The 22,503-nt window shown below is 45.2% G+C and overlaps 1 protein-coding gene across 2 annotated transcripts in view; it reads left to right on the top strand.

The window, feature by feature from the left end:
- The window catches only part of tmprss15 (transmembrane serine protease 15), a 146,720-nt gene that overhangs the window by 29,798 nt on the left and 94,419 nt on the right, over positions 1-22,503 (top strand). For both annotated transcript variants that reach the window (XM_072513134.1, XM_072513133.1), the window contains exon 6: positions 8,701-8,809. In XM_072513134.1, coding sequence (XP_072369235.1) covers positions 8,701-8,809 — 109 coding nt within the window. The remainder of the gene's footprint in view (positions 1-8,700; positions 8,810-22,503) is intronic.

Here is a 22,503-nt window from a genome sequence, read left to right as displayed (position 1 = left end):
GCGTCAAGCCAAGCATTCTTCCACCGGCCTGCCAGCTCCTCGACTACAGTGGTAATGTCATTGCTGCCAGCGGCTCATGCCAGCTTGCGGTATCCCATCGTTCTTCAAAAGCAACCCTGCGTTTTGAAATTGTAGGAGCCAACAGAGCTTCCCTGCTCGGTGCTCGGGCCTGCAAAATCCTGAATCTTGTGCAGCGGGTTCACACCATGTCGTCCACAGGGGCAACGGCCTCGCCAGATGTCAACTTCCAAGCCCAATTAGATGACATCATAGCACAATACCACAGCGTCTTCGAAGGTATGGGTACACTGCCTTACCGATACAAGATACTGCTGAAGCCGAATGCCACACCTGTGGTTCATGCAACGCGTCGGGTGGAAGACTGCCTCAAGCAGCAGCTGCAAGACCTCCAGGAACAGGGCGTCATTTCTAAGGTCACTGAACCCACGGACTGGGTTAGCTCCATGGTCTGTGTCAAAAAACCGTCAGGGGAACTTTGCATTTGTATCGATCCCAAAGATTTGAACCGTAACATCATGAGGGAACACTACCCTATACCTAAACAAGAAGAGTTCATCAGGAAATGGCTCACGCCAAGCTTTTCACAAAGCTGGATGCCTCCAAGGGGTTTTGGCAAATACAGCTGGACACGTCCAGTCGAAAGCTGTGTACATTTAACACCCCGTTCGATCGCTACTGTTACAACCGGATGCCCTTTGGCATCATCTCCACCTCGGAGGTGTTCCACCGCACAATGGAGCAAATGATGGAGGGCACCGAAGGGGTGCGAGTGTACGTCAATGATATTATTATCTGGTCCACAACTCCTCAGGAGCACACCGATCGCCTCAAGCGAATGTTCCACAGGATCCACGAGCATGGCCTCCGACTCAATAGAGCCAAAGGCTCGTTCGGTCAAGCAGAAATAAAGTTCCTTGGCGACCATATTTCGCAGTTCGGTGTGCAGCCAGACGCAGACAAGGTGGCGGCGATCAACGCCATGAAGACCCCGGAGGACAAGAAGGTGGTCCTCCGCTTCCTAGGGATGGTCAATGTCCTTGGGAAGTTTATCCCCAACCTTGCATCACACACCACAGCTCTCCGCAATCTTGTCAAAAAAACTATGGACTTCCAGTGGCTCCCCGCTCATGAGCAAGAGTGGCGTGAGCTCAGGGCGAAACTCACCAAGGCCCCGGTACTGGCGTTTTTCGACTCCGCCAAGGAGACGAAGATCTCCACCGATGGGAGCCAGGCTGGCATTGGGGCAGTACTCCTCCAGCGGGACAGATCCTCCTCCTGGGTCCCAGTCGCATATGTCTCCAGAGCCATGACACCTGCTGAGCAACGATACGCTCAGATTGAAAAAGAATGCCTGGGCCTCCTCACAGGGACTGACAAATTCCATGATTACGTGTATGGACTCCCCAAATTCACGGTCGAGACAGACCACAGGCCATTGGTTCACATCATCCAAAAATACCTCAACGATATGACGCCACGGCTACAACGTATCCTCCTCAAACTCCGCCGCTACGATTTCGACCTGGTCTACACCGCGGGCAAGTGGCCGACGCACTGTCTCGATCCATCACCACGCCATGTGAGCAATCTGACTTTGTCTGTCAGATAGACGCTCAGGTGAAGTTTTGTGCATCCAACTTTCCGGCCACTGATGAAAGGGTCGTGCAAATTCGTCAGGAGAAGGCCAGGGATCCTTTACTCCAGCGGGTAATGCGACATCTCACGGATGGTTGGTAAAAGGGGCAGTGCCTCCAGTTTTATAATGTTAAGGACGATTTAGCGGTAGTGGACGGCATACACGGCTTTTCTGCCACGGCTGTGGTGGTTAAGCAAGTGGCCCCGAGATCGAGATCCTCATTCGCATGCATGATGGCTCCTTTCTTCGGCGTAATAGGTGGGCACTGCGGCTACTTCCACACCCGCCACCTGAACGTGATGTCCCACCTCGCATGCTGGTTCCTCAGGAAGCGCCCTTCCACAAGGCCACCGATCTGCCAGTTCTTTTACCGACCTCTACATTGGCGGCCCCTGACCCACCCTTGAGGCTGTCAGCCAGAATTCATCGCCCGCCACAGAGACTGAATTTATAGACTGAATGTTGCATTACCCTGTGATCCGTTTACACATCTGTACATATTGTTTCTTCCTAATTTGTTATCTGCCCTCTATCTGCACTAGACACCTTCCCATGTAAATACATTAACATACTTTGTATATAGTCAGGCTCCTGTTCACACACACACTCACTATTTATTGACCTACACACATTATTTTAATAAGTAAAAAATAAAAAGGGGTGGAGATGTCATAATATACACACAGGTATACAATGGTGCACAAACAGGCAATGATTGACACACACGATGACCAGTGAACACACAGAACACAGCAGCCAATCACCAGGCAGGACACAACCACTATAAAGCCAGAGGACACTAGTTTTCCCGCTCTCTTGGGATGCAGCCTCTGAGACAGTCAGAGCCCGTGAGCAGCAACTAGAACATACACCATGTGGCAGTAAGATAGTCTGGTCAGGTTAGCCTCAGGTCTCCAGTCAAGTCAGCAGAGTGTCAACCCACAGTCTGTATGATAGTTAAGAGTTCATTAAAATCGAGTTGCATTTCTTCAAGTGTTGGAAGCCTGTCTCTCTCACTGCTGCAGTAAACGCAGTCCTCGCAGAACCGGCCTACCCAACACATCAGTCACCTGCTGGCAGGGACCCGGAGTGACTCCCGAAGCTTTAGCTGCAGATACGGGCCCCGGCACTTCTGGTTTCGAGTCTGCTCATGCACATGGCGGCGGTCTCCAGTGGCCACGCTGAGCGCCATGGCAGACTCGGACCGCGGAGGCAGCTTCGAAATGCAGGCCCCCCCGATCGGCCGCGCGCCCTTGCACCCGACCGGCCCAATCTGTCCCCCGGCTGCCCATAAGGTCCCTCCCGGTGCCCGAACCCCTCGCCCCCACCAGGGCGGCCGCGGTCTGAGTCCACAACCGTCACATGAGGTTCCCGAACGGCAATAGTGGTTAGACCCACGCCGTCGGGAACTCGGCCGGTTGGGAGCGGAAGATCGTTGGGCGGGCCTCTGGCAAAGGCCCCCCAGCCGCGCGGAGTACTCCGTGATCACACCGATTCTCGGGTCCCGGGTAATCGGCGGACCGACGCCGGGCCCAATTTTGGCGTGAAAGTTGATTCTCCGCCCCCGCGCCAAACCCGATTTTGACGCTGGGCTGCGGAGAATCCAGCCCCACTGGTAATTGCAAAAAAGTTTCTGTCTCATTACAAAGGTTTTTACATGTGGTTCCCCCCTCGCTCCCCACCCCTTCCCTCATTGGTAGTTTAGTTCCCCTCTTAGTGTTGCCGTCTGCCCTGGGTGTCACATATTGTGCACCATTTCTTTCTGCTGGGGCTTTTAGTTTTTATTGTTGTTGGGGTGGGTGGTCCTGCCTGGCCCTTTCCCCCCTCCCCTTGCCCCCGTGCTTTGTTTTGTACTTTCCTTGGGTTCCATCCCTCCCCTACCTCCCTCTGCCCCTTTCTCTTGTGTGTGCCTTCCCTTGTCTTCCTCCCTCTCCCCCCCGACCCCTCTTCCTCATCGCTGTTGGCCTTGAGCAGGACTTGGAACAGGCTGATGAATAGCCCCACGCTTTGTGGACGCCCTCGTCCAACCCTCGGATGGTGCACTCGATCTTCTCCAGGTGGAGAAATTCCGATCGGACTGCCAGCCGGTCTGCAGCTGTGGGTGGTGCTGCTGATCGCCAGCCAAGCCGGATTCTCCGGCGTGCGATTAGGGATGCAAAGGTCAGGGCGTTGGCCCTTTGCCCCATGTGAAGATTTGGCAGTCTTTGGGTTATTGGACCAATCCCACTTCTGCCAGTCTGAAAAGCAACCATTCAACACTACCCTTCGTTTCCTGACACTCAGCCAATTTTGTGACCATGGTGATGTTGTCCCTTTTATTACATTGCCTTCAACTTTGCTGCCAATCGGGGCAGCACGGTGGCGCAGTGGGTTAGCCCTGCTGCCTCACGGCATCGAGGTCCCAGGTTCGATCCCGGCTCTGGGTCACTGTCCGTGTGGAGTTTGCACATTCTCCCCGTGTTTGCATGGGTTTCGCCCCCACAACCCAAAGATGTGCAGGGTCGGTGGATTGGCCACGCTAAATTGCCCCTTAATTGGAAAAAAAAATTGGGTGCTCTAAATTTATTTAAAAAAAACGTTGCTGGCAGTTTATCAGATGCCTTTTGGAAGTCCATGCATATGGCATCAAACATATTACCCTCATCAACCCTCGATGTTACTTCATTAAAAATAAACATCATGTGAGTGAATCATCGCTTGCCTTTTAAGAAATCAATGCTGGCTTCCATTAATTAATCCAAATTTTCCAAGTAACTGTGAATTTGTCACATTGTTCCCACAAGCTTTCATACCAGCAAGGTTAAACTGTGCTTTCTGGGTTTATCCCTACACCCTTCTTTGAAAAACATTTGCAACTCTCCAGTGCTCTGACACCATCCCTGTGTCTAAGAACAGAGAAGGTTATGGCCACTACCTCCGTAATTTCCCCCCTTATTTCCCTCAGTATCTTCCTGGTCACGTTAACAATGTCCAATTATTTTATTCAGCCACTTACCTTATTCATTACTATTCCAATTGGTCCTCGGGAAAACAATGAGGTTGCCCCAATGAGCTTTGGTGTCCAGAGTATGATAGGGAGGAGGGATGAGAAGTAATCAGCTGTGGGAGTCTCCTTTCCCACAGCCGGCCAATGGGGTTTCCCGTTGTGGCCACCCGGCTGCCGTGGGTGAGCAGCCGGCGGACCAGAGGATCGTGTCGACGGAGAATTCCGCCATGTTTAAGCCCAAATCCCCTGCTTTGAGATCCATGCATGGTTTTTCAGCCTTGTGAAAGGCACTTCCTTCCCATCTCTGTCCCTGTCAAGTAGCCTGCCCCAATCTCTGGTCTGAAAAATATATGAGGAACTATGCTTCAATGCAGGTCAGTGCCTCACAGAGAGAGAGAGAGAGAGCAGGGGAAACAATATAGGTGGGGGAAATATTCCTCGCATCACTTAAAATAAAGTTTGTGGGCTGTATCCTCCGGTTCTGAGGCTGGGTCCTCACGCCGGCGTGATAACGGTGGCATTTTATGGCAGAATAAATGGCATAAAACGCCCACCGATTCTCCGTGCAGAGCACCTGGCTCCAGCTGCCAATACCGTCAGAGGAAAGCTGGGTCCGTGGCCCCGCATGCGCACGGTGGCGGTCTGCAGCGGCTGCGCTGTGTACATGGCGGAGGCCGCTTGTGGACCCGGCCCGCAAAATAGTGCCCCCCTTTGGCCCGCTCGCCCGCCCCGGACCACCCCCCCCCCCCCTCCCTCCCCACAGTGCCCCCAGGCCCTGATAAAGTCATCCCACCTCGCGGTTTGGCCCTCCTCCGAAAGTGGTGGCGCTGGACTGAGTCCGCAGCCGCCATGCCGAGTTCCCGGCGGATGAGACGACACGCGGCCAATACCGTCGGGAACCCGGCTGGTCGGGGGCGGAGCATCGGGGCGGGCCTCAGGCAATGTCCTGAAGCCGTCGATATGTTGCGTGGCGTACTCTCCCGAGTAAGCTGCTTTGGAAGGGGTGGTGCATCGCGAAAGCGGCGCCCCCCCGCCCCCCCCCCCCCCCGATTTAGTCAGGAACTTTGATTCTCCGGCTGATCGCCGAACGCGGTTTCGGCGTCGGCGACTGGAGAATCCAGCCCTGTATTTCAATTGGTATCTCCCATATCCAAACCTCTTGCATGTGGTGGCACTTCCTCTCAGTGTCACGCTTGCTTTCTGTCACCCTTATACCATCGCACTGTCAATGTCACACTGTAGCCAACCCATTGTCTCACTGTGACCAATACCTTGGAGATCTTCTGGTATTCTATAAAATATAAACTACTCTTGGCAGGTACTGTGAATGGTGCATGGTGGTGCCTCTATCTAGGGAAATAGAATTAAAAAGTACTTAAGTCAGTTTAAAACTATAAAGAACTTTGGTTAGACTATACATGGATTATTGTGCATCTATGAGCTCCAAGTTACAAAAGGGATATTAAATATTGGAAAAAGTGAAATAAGTCAGACAAAGATAGTAACAAAACTGAGAGGTCATAATTAACAGGAAAGACTGAACAGGTGAGGGCTCTTTTGTCACAAACACATAGGTCAAGAGGTGACCTATAGTCTTCCAGATTATCTAAAGCTTGGATAGGACAGAAAGGGGCGGGATTCTCCGACCACCTACCTTCCCGGCGGGACTGGCGGCGGGGGCAGGCTCCGGGGTCCTGGGGGAGTCGCGGGGCGATCTGGCCCCGGGGGGTGCCCCCACAGGTGCCTGGCCCGCGATTGGGGCCCACCGATCTGCGGGCGGGCCTGTGCCATGGGGGCACTCTTTTCCCTCCGCCTCAGCCACAGCCTTCACCATGGCCGGCGCGTAAGAGACACCACCCCCCCGCCCATGCGCGGGGATGACGTCAGCGGCCGCTGACGCTTCCGCGCATGCGCGGACTTCCGCCGCCCGGCGAAGTCCTTTCGGCCTCGGCTGTCGTGGCGCCAGAGGTCTTTCACACCGGCCAGCGGCCGCCAACCATTCCGCCGCGGGCCTAGCCCCTCAAGGTGAAGGCTTGGCCCCTAAAGGTGCGGAGAAATCTTTGGGCCGGCCCGACGCCGGAGTGGTTCCCGCCACTCCATCCCACCGGGACCCCCCTCCCCGCCGGGTAGGGGAGAATCCCGGCCAAGATGTTTCCACTTGTGTAAATATTGAGTTCGTATTGATTGCCTTAGATTACAGGAGGATACAGACAGGCTTGTCAGATGGGCTGATCAGGGGCACATGGAATTTAATCCAGGTAAGTGTGAAGTGATGCACTTGGGCAGGACAACATGACAAATGAATACATGATAAACAGCAGGACCCTGGGGCACACCGAGGATCAGGAGAACCTTGGTGTGCATGTACACCTGTCTCTTAAGGCAGCAGACAAGGTGGATACAGTGGTTTAGAAGGCATATGGTAAACTTGCCTTTAGTAGCCAAGGCATAGAGTTTGAGAGCAGGGAGGTTATGCTGGAACTGTATAAAACGTTGGTTAGGTGACAGCTAGAGTATTGGAATCCACATTATGGGAAGGATGTGATAGCACTGGAAGGAGTATAGAGGAGATTTACCAGGATGTTGCCTGGGCTGGGAGTTTTATTTATGAAGAGAGATTGGATAGACTGGGGTTGTTTTCCTTGGAGCAGAGGAAACCGAGGGGGGACATAATTGAGATACATAAAATTATGAGGGGCATAGACAGAGTAGTCACGGAGAATCTTTTCCACTTGGTGGAGGGATCAATGACCAGGGGGCAGAGATTTAAGGTAAGGGGCAGGAGGTTTAGAGGGGATGTGAGGAAAAACCTTTTCACCGAGAAGGTGGTTGGAGTCTGGAACTCACTGCCTGAAAGAGGCAATGACCCTCCTAACATTTGAGAAATATTTAGATGTGCACTTGCGATGCCAAGGCATACAAGGCTATGGGCAAGTGCTGGAAAATGGGATTATTCTAATACGTCATGGAAATTATAATCAAGACAAATTCTTCGAGTTTCATTAAAAGATATTTATTTGACACAAATATATTTGCGGAGAGGCCCGTAGTCTCGCTAAGTAGCCATTCTACAGTACTCTGAGATCCGACCGCAGAAAGCATATCTTTATAGTCTGAAATAACAGCTTGAAGTAAACAGCCATGTTTATATTAAATAGACCTTGGAAAGAACATAAGATGAACTACGTAGTACGTATGTTCTTGCCCTTGGCTAAAAACAACTTGAGTACGCATTTGTTATCTTTCGGAGGACAATGTGTTATCATAATAAGGCCGAGACCAAAATATTAAGCAGTATTTTGTTTACGTTACCTGACCTACTTATTTTCGTTCAAAAGCAATGTTAAATTATAGTCAAGAATTTCCCAGCATGCTTCTAAGTGGGCAACTCATTAATTTCCCTTCCACAATTATAGTTAGGTGGCTGTTTTTGACCAGCGCAGACACGGTGGGCCGAAGGGCCTTTTTCTGTGCTGTAGACCTCTATGACTCTGTGATTTTGTGACTTGTCGGGAAGACCACAACTCGGTGCTATAAATATATGATAATGTGAAGAAGGAGAATTGGAAGGAGGTTGCTTCACAGACCAATCTATTTCTATGCTGTAAATTTCTAGGCACATAAAATTCAACCTAGAGGTCAACTGTGTTCTCTCTGCCTTTCACCTTTGACGTTGGAAGAAAAGCTGCCTCATAGGCCTCAGCTCTCCATCCAAAGCCTGGGCCTCCTGAGATATTGACCTGATCATAATTCCTCTCTTTCCCTTTTCCTTGCTGTCCAACTAAAATTAGGTTGGGTTTCCTCAGATCCCATGCATCAAGTGAAATTGAAATAGACCAATGGAATAAATTGGTACACTATTGAGGTTTTACTCCTCTCCCTGTGCGCCAAGGGTATCACCTGCACCATTTTCCTCTCATTTCTTCCTTTAGTTGCTGACGTACCAGCTGTAGATTTCTAGCTTTTCTGTCTCCGCTACAAATTTACGGCTAAAATGGTGATGTACTCTCTGCATTGGTGTAGAAGACATTAATTAATATCAACCTCACTTTTACAGCTTCACCCTGCGATGGAAGGTTTCTGCTCACTGGCTCTTTCGGTTCATTCCATTCAATGAATTTCCCCAATCCATATGACCCTGATATTCTCTGCCGATGGATTATAAGGTAAATTACCGGAACAATTCTTCATTCTGGATTTTAAAATAATTTTCTTCCTTCTCTATTAATTCTAGTCCTCGTTTCCGAGCCTTTCTTTTCAGTCCAGCTTCACAGGGAGCAGAAGGCCTTCACCGCCTCATGCTAGGCTGTATAGCTGTGGCTCATTGAGCATTATTCTTGCCTCTTAGTTGCAAGTATTACAACACCAGGTTAAAGTCCAACAGGTTTGTTTCAAATCACTAGCTTTCGGAGCACTGCTCCTTCCTCAGGTGAATGAAGAGGTATGGTCCAGAAACATATATATATATCGATAACATATAGGTATGGAAACATACCTCTTCATTCACCGGGTGGCAGGTTCGATTTCGGCTTGGGTCATTGTCTGTGTGGAGTCTGCACGTCCTCCCCGTGTCTGCGTGGGTTTCCTCCGGGTGCTCCGGTTTCCTCCCACAGTCCAAAGATGTGCGGGTTAGGTGAATTGGCCAATGATAAATTGCCCTTAATGTCCAAATTGCCCTTGGTGTTGGGTGGAGGTGTTGAGTTTGGGTAGGGTGCTCTTTCCAAGAGCTGGTGCAGACTCAGGGGGCCGAATGGCCTCCTTCTGCACTGTAGATTCAATGATAATCTATGATTAATCTAGGACAAAGGTTCGGCACAACATCGTGGGCCGAAGGGCCTGTTCTGTGCTGTATTTTCTATGTTCTATGTTCTATGTGGCCATATTCGGGATGTCGGACCAGTCTGGGTTGGAAACGGGTGCGGTGGCAGATGTTGTAGCCTTCGCCTCGTTGATCGACCGAAGGCGGATCCTGATGGGATGGAGAGCAACCTCTCCACCCTGTGCCCTGGCGTGGCGGGGGGGACTTGTTGGAATTCTTGACTCTTGAGAAGGTTAAGTTTGAACTGAGGGGAAGGATGGAGGGGTTCTACAATTCACGGGCATTATTCATCATGCACTTTTAAGAACTGGATAATATCGAACATTAGTTGGGGGGGATGGGTGGGAGGGTTGGGGGGAGGGGGGGGCGGTGTGTGTTGATGGTGACTATGGGTGATTCCTGATTCCTTTTTGCCATTTGCTTATGTGAACATACGGGCTAATGTTTGGGGTTTGGTGGGAGGATGGAATCGTTGTTATTGATATGGGGATTGACATATTTGATTCTGATTATTGTTTGTTGTTGGTGGGTGTAAATTTGGGAGAAAATGTGAAAAAGGAGAATAAAAAATATATATATTTTTTAAAGTAAGCCTGCCTTCAGAGGCATCTAAAGGAGGGAAGAGAGGTGGAGAGGCAGAGAGATTTAGCAATGGAATTCCGAAAACTCATGTCCTAGGCAGGAAACAAAATCACTGCGGCAACCTTTACATGAACTGAAGTTCACAGTGGGTGGAAGATGTGGGTGCTGGTCAGAAGAACATTGGAATTGTCAAGGCTAGAGAAAACACCCCTCCTGCAACACAGCTGTTAAAGTTACAGCCAATGAGATGAGGGAGCTGAGGACCCTGCCTCTATTTTAAGCTCCCTCATGTGCATCCCATTTAATCTGGATGCCGAGGGTGGGAAGCAATTAAAATTACCCCCTGTATGTCAAGCCCACTTTAAGAAAGTAATTACATTAAGGTAAAGCGGGACCTGCAGTATTTCAGATCCCAGTTATGCGGCTGTTCAAAGCCCGACATCTGCTCAAAATACCTCATCAGAGTCTGTTCTTCACCATGTATTTTTATTTACACCAATATATTTTTAGGACTTGGTTTTACTGGAAATATGGTAATTGTTTTGCTTACCATCTCTCTCTACCTGCATTATAAATTTGTTTTAGTAAGAGAGCAGATGGTACATGAGGAGTACTTAAAATGCTTATCAATTTGACTATTGCATTGTCATTAAAAGAACTATTAAGCTTTTACGCACAATTAATGCGCACAAAGGCGTTAATATAACATAAGGTGCAAATCACAGTATATGTAATTAATATGGCACACACACAAACAAAAATAACCAACATCAAACAACGCAACTCCTCTGAGAGCTTCCATTTCTTGTCCAATTGTACAGGTTAGGTATTTCTACTTGAGCGGATCGCTTACACTGGCATAATTGAGATGGAACAGGTCGAGGCAGGGAGCACTTAATTTCATCTCCCTGTGTGTCATTCATATACGTATTAGGAGATGTTGACTTTCCACCAGTTACTGAATGAGATCCGACAGTTGCTAAGATCCTGTATTTTAGTAAGACTAACTTAATACAGGACCAGTAGATGCCCCAAAGGGACAAGAGCTCCACTTAGCAAATAAAATGACCATGCTTGATAAAAGGTGTGAGCGATAACTGAAACTAGAAGATATAATGTACAAAAGAGCATTGTAAATCCAGGAACACATAGAAAGAATGGCAAAGGTAGATTGGAAAAAATGATGGCAAGATCTGTAAAAATAAACTTGGGAGGGACGTCAAGATGAAGACAATTTTTTTCACAATTATGCTCGAAACTTAGGAAGTGGGTGAGGAAATTTGCAGATATTTTAGCCATAATCTTCCAAAGTTCAAACTATTCAGGAACTTTGGAAAATTACAAATATTCTTTCAGAAAAGTGAGAGAGAGAAAAAAAAACAGGAAATGATAAATCTGTTTGCATAGCATCTGTTGTTGGAGAGTTATTGAAATCTAACAATAAAAGCAAAATGATGGAAAAAGTAGAGAAATTTCGGCTGATAAGAGAGAACAAACAGGGAATTGTAACCAGTACATCTTGTCTAACGGACCTCATTTGGCATTTTGAAGATATAATTAAGGTGGTGGACGGGGGATATCACCTGCATGGACTTCCATTTAAAACTGTTACCTAAAATTAAAGCTCATGGAGATTAAGGAAATTAGGGGAATTCTCTACCCAGAGAGCAGGGGAGGCTGCATCATTGAGTGTATTGAAGGCTAAATTGGAGAGATTTATGATTCATACCAGAGCCAAGGGTAATGGAGGCAGTCAGGAGCTAAAGCCATATTCAGCTCAGCCACATTTTTGTTGGATGACATAGGAGGTTCAAAGGGCTAAATGTCTTATACCTGCTCCCATCGTCTTGTTCTTAATAAGGCAAATTATTGACCTGGTGAAGAAATTGGTTAGAAAGTTGAAGATCAAGAGTGGGGATATTTGTTATACACTCCAACTGGAGAGGAGTGAATAATGGTGTCCCACAATGAACAGATAGGCTAAAAAGAGAGGAATATTTTTCTCTGGTGAGGGCACTTAGAACAAGGGAGCATGACGTCGAAATGAGAACCACAAATATTCAGCAGATGGATTTGGGAATATTCCTTCTCAAAGATGGTTGAAGTGTGGAATTTTCTCCCAATGAAAGCAGCCTCTGCTAGTTTGATTAACAATTTTAGAACTTTGAAAATATCAACGTTTGTGTGGTACTATTCTGACAGTAAGAACTGCAAGGGTTAACAAAGTGTCTAGAGTAGCCACTGGAGGGAGCTACAGTTACAAGTATATAAGGCAGTGATGCTAAGCCTTGTGGGGGAGTGTGTGCAGGAGTTAGCTAGAAAGTCATAAGTACAAATATTGTGAGTGAGAGTAGGTCATAGTTTATATCAGTATTAAGATTAGCTGTAGATGAGTGTCGTTTAAATGTTAATAATCAATTGTGTATTCTTTAGGAGTACGTGTCGAATCCAAATTAGTAGTGTTAATAAATTTATAGCTTTGTTTGAGTTTAAGCTATTTTGTGGTCTTTGTGAACACTCCACCAACCATCCTGAAATAAACAACACAAAGAATACCACAGTTGGCTGGAGGAAACTGTGAAAGTATATGGAACCAAGGCAGGTGGATGAAGTCAAGATGCAGATAAGCCATGTTCCCACTGAATGGCAGAACAGTTTTAAAGCACTGAATGGCCTCCTTTTGTTCTTACGTTCCTACCCCCATGCTAGGTGATTTGGAACCATCCAGAATGAAGAGCATTTATCTTTGCCTCCGTGAAACGTTTTTGTTTTTCTTTGCTTGTTCAAGTCGTAATGTTGTTTCTGGACCTCACAGTAGTTGACATGATTGTTGACGTATTGAGCTTTACCAGTAATTGGCCGCACGAGGAGTTTGGAGAGACATCACCCAAGTGACACAGTCTGAGTGAATATGAATGAAGAGTTGGCTGGAGATACAGCAGTGAATCTGCAAGGCAGAGAGGTTTGTGGACAAAACATTTTTAGATCTGGTCATCCGGCAGCTTAAGAAAATGACGTCAGAGAGGGAATGGGTGACCACCAGTCAGATTGACATTGATACCAACGACATGGGTAGAAAGAGGGATGAGGCCCTGCAACAAGAATTTAGGGAGCTAGGTAGCAGATTGAAAAGCAGGACCTTAAAGGTTGTCATCTCTGAACTACAGCCGGTGCCATGTGTCAGTGAGTATAGGGATAGAAGAATAGAGCAGATAAATGTGTGGCTGAAGAGAGAGTGTGGGAGTGAGGGGTTTAGTTTCCTTGTTCACTGGTGCCATTCCTGGGGAAGTTGGGACCTATACAAGTTGGACGGGTTGCATCTGAATCCAAATGGAACCAATATCCTGTGGAGAGGTTTACTAGTGCTGTTGGGATGGAGGGTTCAACTAATGTGGCTGGAGGTTGGGTCACAGTATGGAGATACAATAGGGGGTGATGCACAGCCAAATAATGAAGAAAAACTAAGTCAGTCTGGAAGGCAGAGCAAAGAGAGACATCTTAAGGAACAAGGGAATATGGCAAGGCTAGATTGTATTTATTTTAAAGCAAGGATCTTTCAAGTAAGGCTGATGAACTGAGAGCGTTGATTTGGGGGCATTGATTAATACATGTGAGTATGATATCATAGAGCCTCTCCAGTGCAGAAGGAGGCCATTCAGCCCATTGAGTCTGCACCGACCCTTCAAAAAAGTACCCTAACTGGGCCCAATATCCTGCCCCATCCCTGTAACCCCACCTACCCTTTGGACACTAAAGGGAAATTTAGCACGGCCAATCCACATAACCGACACATCTTTGGACTGTGGGAGGAAACCAGATCACCCGGACAAAACCTTCACAGGCACGGCGAGAAATAAAAGTTCTGAATTTTAATAGACAGGATTTGGCCAAAGTGAACTGGGAGCAGCTACTTGTCGGAAGATCTATATCTTGAAAACATACCATGTTTTGGCCTCAACTGTTTTCTGTGGTAGCAAATTCCACAGGCTCACTACTCTCTGGGTGAAGAAATTTCTCCTCATCCCAATCCTAATTGGTGTACCCCGCATCCTTAGACTGTGACTCTTGGTTCGGGACTCCCCCACCTTCAGGAACATCATTCCACCATCTGCCCTTTCTCGTCCCATTAGAATTTTATACTGCGTCTCCCATTCATTTTCCCACTCACTCAACTTGCCCAAATCCCACTGAAGCATCTCTGCATCCTCCTCACAGCTCATCCTCCCACCAACTTAGTGTCATCTGCAAATTTTGAGATATTACATGTAGTTCCCTCAGCTATATATTGGGAACAGCTGGGGTCCTAACACTGATCCCTGAGGTACCCCACTAGTCACTGCCGGCCTTTTGGAAAAATACCTGTTTTTCCCGACTCTTTGTTTCCTGTCTGCCAACCAATTTTCTATTCACCTCAATACAATTTTCAATTCATCTCGGGCAGCACGGTAGCACAAGTGATTAGCACTGTGGCTTCACAGCGCCAGGGTCCCAGGTTCGATTCTCCGCTGGGTCACTGTCTATGCGGAGTCTGCATGTTCTCCCCGTGTCTGCGTGGGTTTCCTCCGGGTGCTCCGGTTTCCTCCCACAGTCCAAAGACGTGCAGGTTAGGTGGATTGGCCATGATAAAATTGCCCTTAGTAACTAAGGGAGGGGTGATTGGGTTACGGGGATAGGGTGGAAGAGAGGGCTTAAGTGGGTTGGTGCAGACTCGATGGGCCGAATGGCCTCCTTCTGCACTGTATGTTCTATGTTCTAATACAGTACATCTAATCCCATGTGCTTTAATTTTACACGCTAATCTCTTATGTGGGACTTTGTCGAAAGCCTTCTGGAAGTTCAATAAATCCCATCCACTGGCTCCCTCTCATCAACTCTACCAGTTACATTCTCAAAGCATTCCAGTCGGTTTGTCAAGCAAGATTTCCTTTTCGTAAATCCATGCTGTCTCTGTCCGTTTCTGCCACTGTTTTCCAAATGCTCTGCGGCCAAATCTTTTATAATGGAGTATTAAGTAGTATTAATGCAGTATTTTCCCCACTACTGATATCAGGCTGACTGGCCTATAATTCCCTGTTTTCTCTCTACCTTCATTTTTAAATAATGGGGTTACATTAGCTACTCGCCAATCTGCAGGAAATGAAATGAAAATCGCTTATTGTCACAAGTAGGCTTCAATGAAGTTACTGTGAAAAGCCCCTAGTCGCCACATTCCGGGAATTGAACCGTGCTGCTGGCCTGCCTTGGTCTGCTTTCAAAGCCAGTGATTTAGCCCTGTGCTAAACAGCCCAGCCCTGTGCTAAACAGCCCCAAACAGTTCCAGAGTCTATAGAATCTTGGAAGATGATTACCAATGCATCCATTATTTCAAGAGCCACTTCCGTAAGTACTCTGGGATGAAGATTCTCAGGCCCTGGGGAATTATCAGCTTTCAATCCCATCAGTTTCCTCAACACCATTTCTCTACTAATATTGATCTCCTTCAGCTACTCCCACTCACTAAACCCTGTGTTCCCCAACATTTCTGGTATGTTATTTATGTCCTCATTTGTGAAGACAGAGCCAAAGTATGTATTTAGTTGCTCAGCCATTTCATTGCTCCCCATTACAAATCCCCCTGTTTCTGACTGTAAGGGACCTACATTTGTCTTCACCAATCATTTTCTCTTCCCTTACCTATAGAAACTTTTACAGCCAGTGTTTATGATCCTCACAAGATTACTCTCGTACTCTATTTTTCCCTTCTTAACTGATCTTTTTGTCCTCCTTTGCTGAATTTCAAACTGCTTCCAGGGGTGGATGGAAATCCTGCCCGCTGCCAACAGGCAATAAAGTGAGCGTTAAATGGCAGCGGGAGTTCGAAAGCCAGAAATTATGCATTATGCACCGACTCGCGGGACAGCGAGCAATGATCTCTCGCCATCCGCAAAACCCTACTCGATGTTTCAATTACTGTTGGCCTCAGACTTTACCTCTGGCAAAGGAATGATGGCAGAGAACACGGAAATAGATAAAACAATTTAACTTAATTATTAGTTACTTATTATTCAATAAATTGAGACACTTCTAATGCAATAATTTGTTACTGGCTGGATGCTATTTTACAATACTTGTGGTTAGTGTAATGAAAGTTGTATAGTTTAGCTACAGGTGTTCCAAAAGCAAAATGGCTTCTTTTAGATAAGGTGTGAGTACAAATGGCTGTAGTATAAGGACCTGGCGTAGAAAGGGTTATCATGGGGCTGGATACAGCACTGCCGATGCTGTGATGTAAAGGAACACATGATTCATGTCTCGAGGACAGTCTTGTGCTAGACAATATTGAAGCAAGCCTGGAGACAGCTCCTAGCTTAGACCTTATACAGTATCAATGTACATAGTTATGAGTTGTTAATAAATACTTACTGTTACACTATTCAAGACTTAGAACCTCTCCATGGAACTTACCATACTATGCACATAATCTTCCAGCAATGGCAAATTGACCTCATGAGCCTATTGCAGAATAAATTGTCAGGAAACCAAAGATAGTTTTAAGGGATTTATATTTATCTTGGTAAACATGAGGAATAAGGTATAGTTTTAAGTGGGTTTAATTGAATGTTTCTGTGCCAGCAGTGTTAAAAACCTAAAGGTAGATTCATGCCAGATAAAGGTGTTTGTAAGAGTGTGCGGGTTGGTTTAACTTCCCACTGTAATTCTATTGTGCTTAGAGAGGGTTACAGCGTGAAGAATAAATGAATCAGCAGGGGTTTCTTAGCAACTGGAGGCCCTGGTAAGGATGATAAAAGCTTTTAAGTAATAGTTTTAGCTGAATTTATTGCAGTTGGGGACAGGACAACGTGGAGTGAACATCCATCAACTCTGCTAGGAAAAGCTGGACAGGACAAGGGAGCTGCAAAGATGAAAGTTTCCTAAGAAACAATAAACAATTCAGGTAATCAGGGAATTAGGACAGAAAGAATGTCTGAGATGGCTGGAATTAAAAGACCAGAGACCAAGGAACTTTAGAGAAGTCAAGGAAGAATAAACAAAATGTTCAGAGTTAAAGATACAATTGCAGTAACCAGATTTAAAGTGGGACAGCAGACTTCAGAGATAAAACAAACATTCAATGCCATTTTGACACAGTCTGGGAATCGAGAGTTAAGGCAATAGTGAACAGTTTGTACAAAAGTCAAGACAAAAAAATCCAAAAGGGGTTGGTGTGAAATCTTGGACTGGATTCACTCTTAAAAGTGCAGCAGAAGCTTGTTTATAAGTGTAATTTATAAAACCTGGACTTGTTTTTGGAATGCAAACTGCCGAGGGAAAGCATTATTATGAGATAAGATTTTAAAGTGTGTTTTTGGGGAGTGGAATTCGGAAACTCTCACGTGAAAATCATCTGGGAGGGATTCTTAAGAGAAATCAACAGACAGTAATGTGAGAGTACCTTTAAGAAATGGATGTTTATAAATGGGTGTGTATGTAAATATCTGTAGTGAGAGTACCCTTAAGAAATGGGTGTTTATTACTGCAGTGATGTCATAGAGTGGGTGGAGCTGGGCTGTCTGTCAGCTTTTTACTTTCATTTTAGGCTGTTTGCTGCAGTGTGTGTTTCAGTTTCGTTTTCAGAGCTGGGCTGTCTGTCAGCTTTCTACTTTCAATTTAGGCTGTTTGCTGCAGTGTGTGTTTCAGTTTCGTTTTCAGAGCTGGGCTGTCTGTCAGCTTTTTACTTTCGTTTTAGGCTGTTTGCTGCAGGGTGTGTTTTAGTTTTAGTTTTCAGTGTTGGAGCTGAAACCAGACAAAGCAGGTATACTGTTGATCTGTCTGCCAAGAAAAGACTATCTCTTGATCATTTGGTGAATTCAGAATTATAAATGTTCTCAGTAGTAAATGTAAACCTAATGTGCTTCTGTTAAAAGGTGTTTCTTTTGTCTTCTGGATGTTGTTTGGGAAGTTATTAAGGATTACTTAGCGTTTTATTCTTTGGGGGTTGTATTTGTATTTGAATTGATGGTTGCTAGATGTTCACTGTATGTTTTAAAAAGGTTAACTTGAGTTCATAGAATAACATTGTTTTGTTTTAAAAAATACTTTTCCATTTCTGCTGTACCACACCTGTAGAGTGGGCTGTGTGCTCCCCATACCACAATCGATAAAAAGTTGTGAGTCAGGTGAACTCCATGATACACTTTGGGGTTCTCTAAACCCTGTCCCATAACAAATTGGGGGCTCGAGAGGGATAAAAATCTATCCAGTGGATTGGCTTAGTGAACTTAAAGACAGTGCGAGGTGAGCATATTGTGGTTGCTTTTCAGGTGTGGTATTCGAGTTTAAGTGGGGAGTGTGTTGTAGGCAATGGCTCTTTCAGAGGCTCTGAAGATTTTGGGGGTGGAGACGGTCACATGCAGTACCTTAAGGACAGAAACTAAAAGCAGACTGTTAGATTTGGCAAAAGCATTGCAGTTAACATCACCTGACAAAATGCGAAAAGATAAGGTAATTAAAGCGGTGGCTAAGCATTTAAAGTTGCCTGAGATACAGTTTGACTCATTGGAAATGGCAAAAATTCAGTTACAAATTAAACAAATGGAACATGAGAAAGACTTAAAGCAGCTTGAATAAGAAAGAGATAGAGAGGAAAAAGAAAGAGAGAGAGAGAGAGGAGAAAGAAAGAGAAAGGGAGATACAGATCAGGGAAAAAGAGAAAGAGAAAGAATTTGAACTTCAGAAAATGGCCATGAAACATAACAGTCAGTTAAAATTGGCAGGCATAAAGGGAAACGTACAGTTGGACGATAGTGATGAGGATAGTGAGAAAGAACGTCATAGTAGGAGGCATGGTGGGGATCTATTAAAATATGTCCAAGCATTGCCAAGGTTTGATCAGAAGGAAGTAGGAGCCTTTTTCATTTCATTTGAGAAGGTAGCTAAACAAATGAAATGGTCACAGGACGTGTGGGTATTACTGATTCAAACAAAGCTGGTAGGTAGGGCTAGTGAAGTGTTCGCATCACTATCAGAGGAGGTATCTGAGACGTATGAGGAGGTGAAAAAATCCATCTTAGGTGCATATGAACTGGTGCCTGAAGCCTACAGACAAAGGTTTAGAAATTTAAGGAAAGAATTTGGTCAAACATACATGGAGTTTGAAAGGATCAAACAGAGTAATTTTGATAGGTGGAGAAGGGCTTTGAAAATAGACCAAACGTATGAAGCTCTCAGAGAAATTATACTTTTGGAGGTGTTCATAAGTTCAATCCCTGATGTAGTGAGAACTCATGTGGAAGAGCAGAGGGTTAAAACTGTGAGGTTAGCAGCAGAAATGGCAGATGATTATGAATTAGTTCATAAATCGAAGTTTGGTTTCTGACATCAGTTTCAGCCTGTGAGGGATAGAAACTGGGGACATGAGAAATACTCAAGTGGTAAAAGTAAAGGTGATCTGATGGGAGAGAATAAGGAGAGTGTACCTCAGATTAAAAAAGAAATCCAGGATGGTGGAAGAGCCATGAAAATTTTCAAATGTTTTCACTGTAATAAACTAGGCCATTGGTGGTTGAAGAAAAGCACCTGGAAGGCTGGTGTGGTAAAACAGGATAAGACTGTAGGCTTTATTAAAGTGGTGAAGGAAAGCCCAAGTGAAGCGAAGGAGGTGCAAAAGATTGTAAGGCCTGATCAAGAGGTGATTGATGAGAAGGTGCCAGATCTCTTTAAATAATTTACTTGTGTGGTAAAGTTTACTCATGTGTATCAGGAGGAGCAAGTGAATAAGTCACAATTTTAAGAGATACTGGAGCTAGTCAATCTTTAATGGTAAGAGATGAGGGGTTATGTAGTTTGGGAAGAATGTTGCCAGAAAAGGTGGTAATATGTGGAATTCAGGGTGAGAGGAGTAGTGTTCCATTATATAAGATAAGGTTGGAAAGTCCAGTGAAGAGTGGTGAAGTGATAGTAGGAGTAATAGAGAAAATATCTTGTCCAGGAATACAGTTATCTTAGGTAATGATATCGCTGGATCGCAGGTGGGAGTGATGGCTACTGTGGTGGATAAGCCAGTGAAAAATCAGACAACTGAAGTGTTGAAGGGTGAATATCCTGGGATTATTCCAGATTGTGTAGTACCAAGGTCGCAAAGTCACAGGTTAAGACAAGGGGAGAAATCAAAGAGTGAAGATGAAGTTGAAGTACCATTATCAGAAATGATTTTTGATCAGATGGTTGGAAAGAACAGGTGGAGTATCAGGCAGATATTTTGAGTTCAGGAAAATTGACGGAGTTACAACAGAAAGATGTAGAAATAAACCGGATGTATCAGAAAGCATACACGGAAGAGGAATCTGCATGTATACCAGAGTGTTATTACCGTAAAAGTGATGACTTGATGAGAAAATGGAGACCTGTACATTAGCAGGCGGATGAAAAGTGGGTAGAAGTTCACCAAGTAGTATTGCCGGTAGGGTGTAGAAAGGAGGTGTTGCGAGTTGCAGATGAGGTACCAATGGGAGGTCATTTGGGAATAAGGAAAACTCAAGTTAAAATCCAAAAACATTTTTATTGGCTTGGACTACATAAAGATGTAGTTAAATTTTGTCACTCATGTCACACATGATGGATGTGTTTCCAGAGGCCATTCCAGTATGTAATATTACAGCTAAAAGGATTGTGGAGGAGTAACTTAAATTCTTTACTAGATATGGACTATCCACAGAAATACAATCGGATCAAGGATTGAATTTTACCTCAAGGTTATTCAAAGAAGTTATGGATAGCTTAGGAATAAAACAATTTAAATCAACTGCACACCATCCAGAATCGCAGTGAGCGTTAGAAAGGTGGCATCAGACATTAAAGACAATGTTGAGGGCGTTTTGTCAAGATTATCCAGAGGATTGGGATAAAGGAATTCCATTTGTACTGTTTGCCATTAGGGATGCACCTAATGAGTCAACCAAATTTAGTCCTTTTGAGCTAATTTTTGGTCATGAGGTAAGAGGACCACTTAAATTGCTTCAGGAAAAATTGGTGAGTGAGAAATCAGAACTTACATTATTGGATTACGTGTCAAATTTTAGGGAACGATTAAATAGAGCAGGTGAATTGGCTAGACAACATTTAAAAGTTGCACAAAATGTGATGAAATGGGTAGCGGACAAGAAATCCAAAGTTCATAGTTTTGCCAGTGGAGATAAAGTTTTAGTATTGTTACCAGTGGTAGGTGAACCTTTAAAAGCTAGGTTTTGTGGACCTTATCAGATTGAAAGGAAATTAAGTGAGGTGAATTATGTGGTAAAAACACCAGATAGAAGGTAGACTCACCGAGTGTGTCATGTGAATATGCTTAAAAGGTACTTTGAAAGGGAAGGAGAGAATAAGGAGGAGGTTTTAATGATTCTAACTCAAAGTGACGAACCAAATCCAGATGGCTGTGAATGTGACATACCTCAAATTAAATTGGAAAATGAGGATGTTCTTAAAAATTGGGATAAATTGTTGAGTTACCTTCCAGAGGAAACACGAACTGACCTGAAAGAGTTATTGATATCATGTGGGCTTGTTTAAAAGTGTAATTTGTAAAACCTGGACTCGTTTTTGGAATGCAAACTGCTGAGGGAAAGCATTATTATGAGATAAGATTTTAAAGTGTGTTTTTGGGGAGTGGAGCTCGGAAACTCTCACCTGACAATCATCTGGGAGGGATTCTTCGGAGAAATCAACACACAGTATCTTGGGTTCAGAGCGGAGCGTATGTATTTGACCACATCCATTCTGTGTGGTTAAAAGGGACTTTGTGTGTTAATGGGTCCTTTGTAGCTTAAGATGTATTTTGTAAACAATGTTAATCTTAATATCTGTGTGTATTTGTTAAGCTAATGGGGGAGTAAAGGTGTATTGTATAATAATCGAACTTTTCATGTTTAATAATTGTTTGTTGCTTGTTAGTAAAATGAATTTGCGGCCCTTTGACCCTGTTTCTTCACATTTGTCTCGAAATAAAAGTTACGGGGCTGGATTCTCCATTGGCGGATCCTCCGCTTCGCCGACAGTGCGAAGGATTTCCCGATGTCATGGGGGTGGCCACAATGGGAAACCCCATTGGCAGGCTGCCGGGACGGAGAATCCCGCCCACAGTCTTTGAGCCATGGTTCCATTCTGGAATCTTCCAGTCCAGTTATAACACCAGCTGGGATTGTAACAACATATTGTGTAAGAAGCTTCTGAAATAGTCAAATTAATCAGGAAAGGTAAGTCATAGTAAAACAAAATGTAAAATCAAGGCATGCTTACTCATCTTCGCCTTAAATGCTGCTCCTGGCTGTTAAGTCTCTATGGTGCCTTCCATTTTCCAATGGGCCACAAGTAAGTTTCCTATTGGCACTAGGTACCACGACGTGAAAACACGTGTGTGTATCGGTGTCTGTCTTCATGCGTGCGTGCCTGCGTGGTCAAGACCTGTTTCCCCACACGACCCTTAAA

Source organism: Scyliorhinus torazame, chromosome 8 (genome assembly GCF_047496885.1).
Source record: "Scyliorhinus torazame isolate Kashiwa2021f chromosome 8, sScyTor2.1, whole genome shotgun sequence".
NCBI lineage: Eukaryota > Metazoa > Chordata > Chondrichthyes > Carcharhiniformes > Scyliorhinidae > Scyliorhinus > Scyliorhinus torazame.
Note: the sequence above shows the minus strand (reverse complement) of the source record. Positions and strands in the feature narration are given on the sequence as shown.